The sequence below is a fragment of the Pavona decussata genome, unplaced genomic scaffold (genome assembly GCF_977016875.1).
Source record: "Pavona decussata unplaced genomic scaffold, jaPavDecu1.1 SCAFFOLD_53, whole genome shotgun sequence".
Lineage (NCBI taxonomy): Eukaryota > Metazoa > Cnidaria > Anthozoa > Scleractinia > Agariciidae > Pavona > Pavona decussata.
The window spans coordinates 1,072,125-1,075,000 of record NW_028145475.1 but is presented as its reverse complement, the minus strand read 5'-3'; the positions used below and the strand labels follow the sequence as shown (position 1 = coordinate 1,075,000).

The 2,876-nt window shown below is 42.3% G+C and overlaps 1 protein-coding gene across 1 annotated transcript in view; it reads right to left on the bottom strand.

Annotated features, from left to right (window-relative positions):
* Positions 1–2,876, bottom strand: part of LOC146480341 (uncharacterized) — a 7,635-nt gene extending 4,759 nt beyond the window's left edge. Inside the window, exon 1 of the mRNA XM_085109490.1 lies at positions 1–2,876. This exon is cut by the window's left edge and continues 1,750 nt beyond it. Within this exon, the coding sequence (XP_084965616.1) occupies positions 1–2,725 (2,725 nt within the window). The 5' untranslated portion in view covers positions 2,726–2,876.

Here is a 2,876-nt window from a genome sequence, read left to right as displayed (position 1 = left end):
GATACACATTTCCCAGGTTCCCATAACACACAGCTTCTCCCTGTTTGTCACCAATTTCTTTTGTGATCACAAGTGCGTTCTTATGGTATGTTTCGGCCTTTCCATATTCACCGAGAGATTGATACACAGCTCCCAGGTTCCCGTAACACGTCGCTTCTCCTTCCTTGTCACCAATTTCTTTTGTGATCACAAGTGCGTTCTTCTGGTATGTTTCGGCCTTTCCATATTCACCGAGAGATTGATACACATTTCCCAGGTTCCCATAACACGTCGCTTCTCTTTGTTTGTCACCAATTTCTTTTGTGATCACAAGTGCATTCTCCTGGTATGTTTCGGCCTTTCCATATTCACCGAGAGATTCATACACAGCTCCCAGGTTCCCATAACACGTCGCTTCTCCTTGTTTGTCACCAATTTCTTTTGTGATCACAAGTGCGTTCTTCTGGTATGTTTCCGCCTTTCCATATTCACCGAGAGATTGATACACAGTTCCCAGGTTCCCATAACACGTCGCTTCTCCTTGTTTGTCACCAATTTCTTTTTTGATCGCAAGTGCGTTGTTGTAGTATGTTTCGGCCTTTCCATATTCACCGAGAGATTCATACACATTTCCCAGGTTCCCATAACACGTCGCTTCTCCTTGTTTGTCACCAATTTCTTTTCTGATCACAAGTGCTTTCTTCTGGTATGTTTCGGCCTTTCCATATTCACCGAGAGATTCATACACAGTTCCAAGGTTTCCATAACACGCAGCTTCTCCTTTTTTGTCACCAATTTCTTTTCTGATCACAAGTGCGTTCTTCTGGTATGTTTCGGCCTTTTCATATTCACCGAGAGATTCATACACATTTCCCAGGTTCCCATAACACGTCGCTTCTCCTTGTTTGTCACCAATTTCTTTTGTGATCACAAGTGCATTCTCCTGGTATGTTTCGGCCTTTCCATATTCACCGAGAGATTCATACACAGCTGCCAGGTTTCCATAACACGTTGCTTCTCCTTGCTTGTCACCAATTTCTTTTCTGATCACAAGTGCTTTCTTTTGGTATGTTTCGGCCTTTCCATATTCACCGAGAGATTGATACACATTTCCCAGGTTTCCATAACACGTCGCTTCTCCTTGTTTGTCACCAATTTCTTTTGTGATCACAAGTACGTTCTTCTGGTATGTTTCGGCCTTTCCATATTCACCGAGAGATTCATAGACAGCTCCCAGGTTCCCATAACACGTTGCTTCTCCTTGTTTGTCACCAATTTCTTTTCTGATCACAAGTGCTTTCTTCTGGTATGTTTCGGCCTTTCCATATTCACCGAGAGATTGATACACAGCTCCCAGGTTCCCATAACACTCAGCTTCTCCACGTCTGTCACCATTTTCTTTTCTGATCACAAGTGCTTTCCTCTGGTATGTTTCGGCCTTTCCATATTCACCGAGAGATTCATACACAGTTCCAAGGTTTCCATAACACGCAGCTTCTCCTTTTTTGTCACCAATTTCTTTTCTGATCACAAGTGCGTTCTTCTGGTATGTTTCGGCCTTTTCATATTCACCGAGAGATTCATACACATTTCCCAGGTTCCCATAACACGTCGCTTCTCCTTGTTTGTCACCAATTTCTTTTGTGATCACAAGTGCATTCTCCTGGTATGTTTCGGCCTTTCCATATTCACCGAGAGATTGATACACAGTTCCCAGGTTCCCATAACACACAGCTTCTCCACGTCTGTCACCAATTTCTTTTTTGATCACAAGTGCGTTGTTGTAGTATGTTTCGGCCTTTCCATATTCGCCGAGAGATTGACACACAGTTCCCAGGTTCCCATAACACACAGCTTCTCCTTTTTTGTCACCAATTTCTTTTCTGATTACAAGTGCGTTCTTCTGGTATGTTTCGGCCTTTCCATATTCACCGAGAGATCGATACACAGCTCCCAGGTTCCCATAACACGTCGCTTCTCCTTGTTTGTCACCAATTTCTTTTGTGATCACAAGTGCGTTCTTCTGGTATGTTTCGGCCTTTCCATATTCACCGAGAGATTGATACACAGCTCCCAGGTTCCCATAACACGTTGCTTCTCCTTGCTTGTCACCAATCTCTTTTGTGATCACAAGTGCGTTCTTCTGGTATGTTTCGGCCTTTCCATATTCACCGAGAGATTGATACACATTTCCTAGGTTCCCATAACACGTCGCTTCTCCTTGTTTGTCACCAATTTCTTTTTTGATCGCAAGTGCGTTGTTGTAGTATGTTTCGGCCTTTCCATATTCACCGAGAGATTCATACACAGTTCCCAGGTTACCATAACACGCAGATTGCCCTTCCCTTTCGCCTGTTTTTATCATGATACTGAGCGCTTTCTTATAAAGCTTTTTTGCTACTTTATATTTACTTTGAAGGTGATATAATTCTGCCAGTTTATAGGTTACGTGGCTTTCTTGGGTTTTTTCGCCACATCTTCTCAGAACGTCTAACAGCTTCCTACCACATTCTATCACACTTGTGTGATCGTTAAGAATGCAGTAAGTTTCAATTAATGAGAAGTATATCCATGTGTATGCTAATTCACCAAATTCCTTACCTTTTTCCAGGCCTTTGTTGTTTAGCAGATTCAAACATTCCTTGCACAAGTTAATAGCTTGTAGAAATCGACTTGTGTTGCGAAGAAATGTGGCAACGCATGTGCCAATAAAGATCGTCTGTATAATTTCTTCTGTGTTGTTCATGACGGTCTTAACAAGAAACCAGAGAAATAAAACAAAAGCACAGTAGTCTGGGGCTGTTTACTGTTATACTGGTAACTAAACCAGTGTTTATAGGACACCGTGTTTTTGAAAAACCACCAGTAACTGGTAAGGACGCCAGTTTTAGAGAACA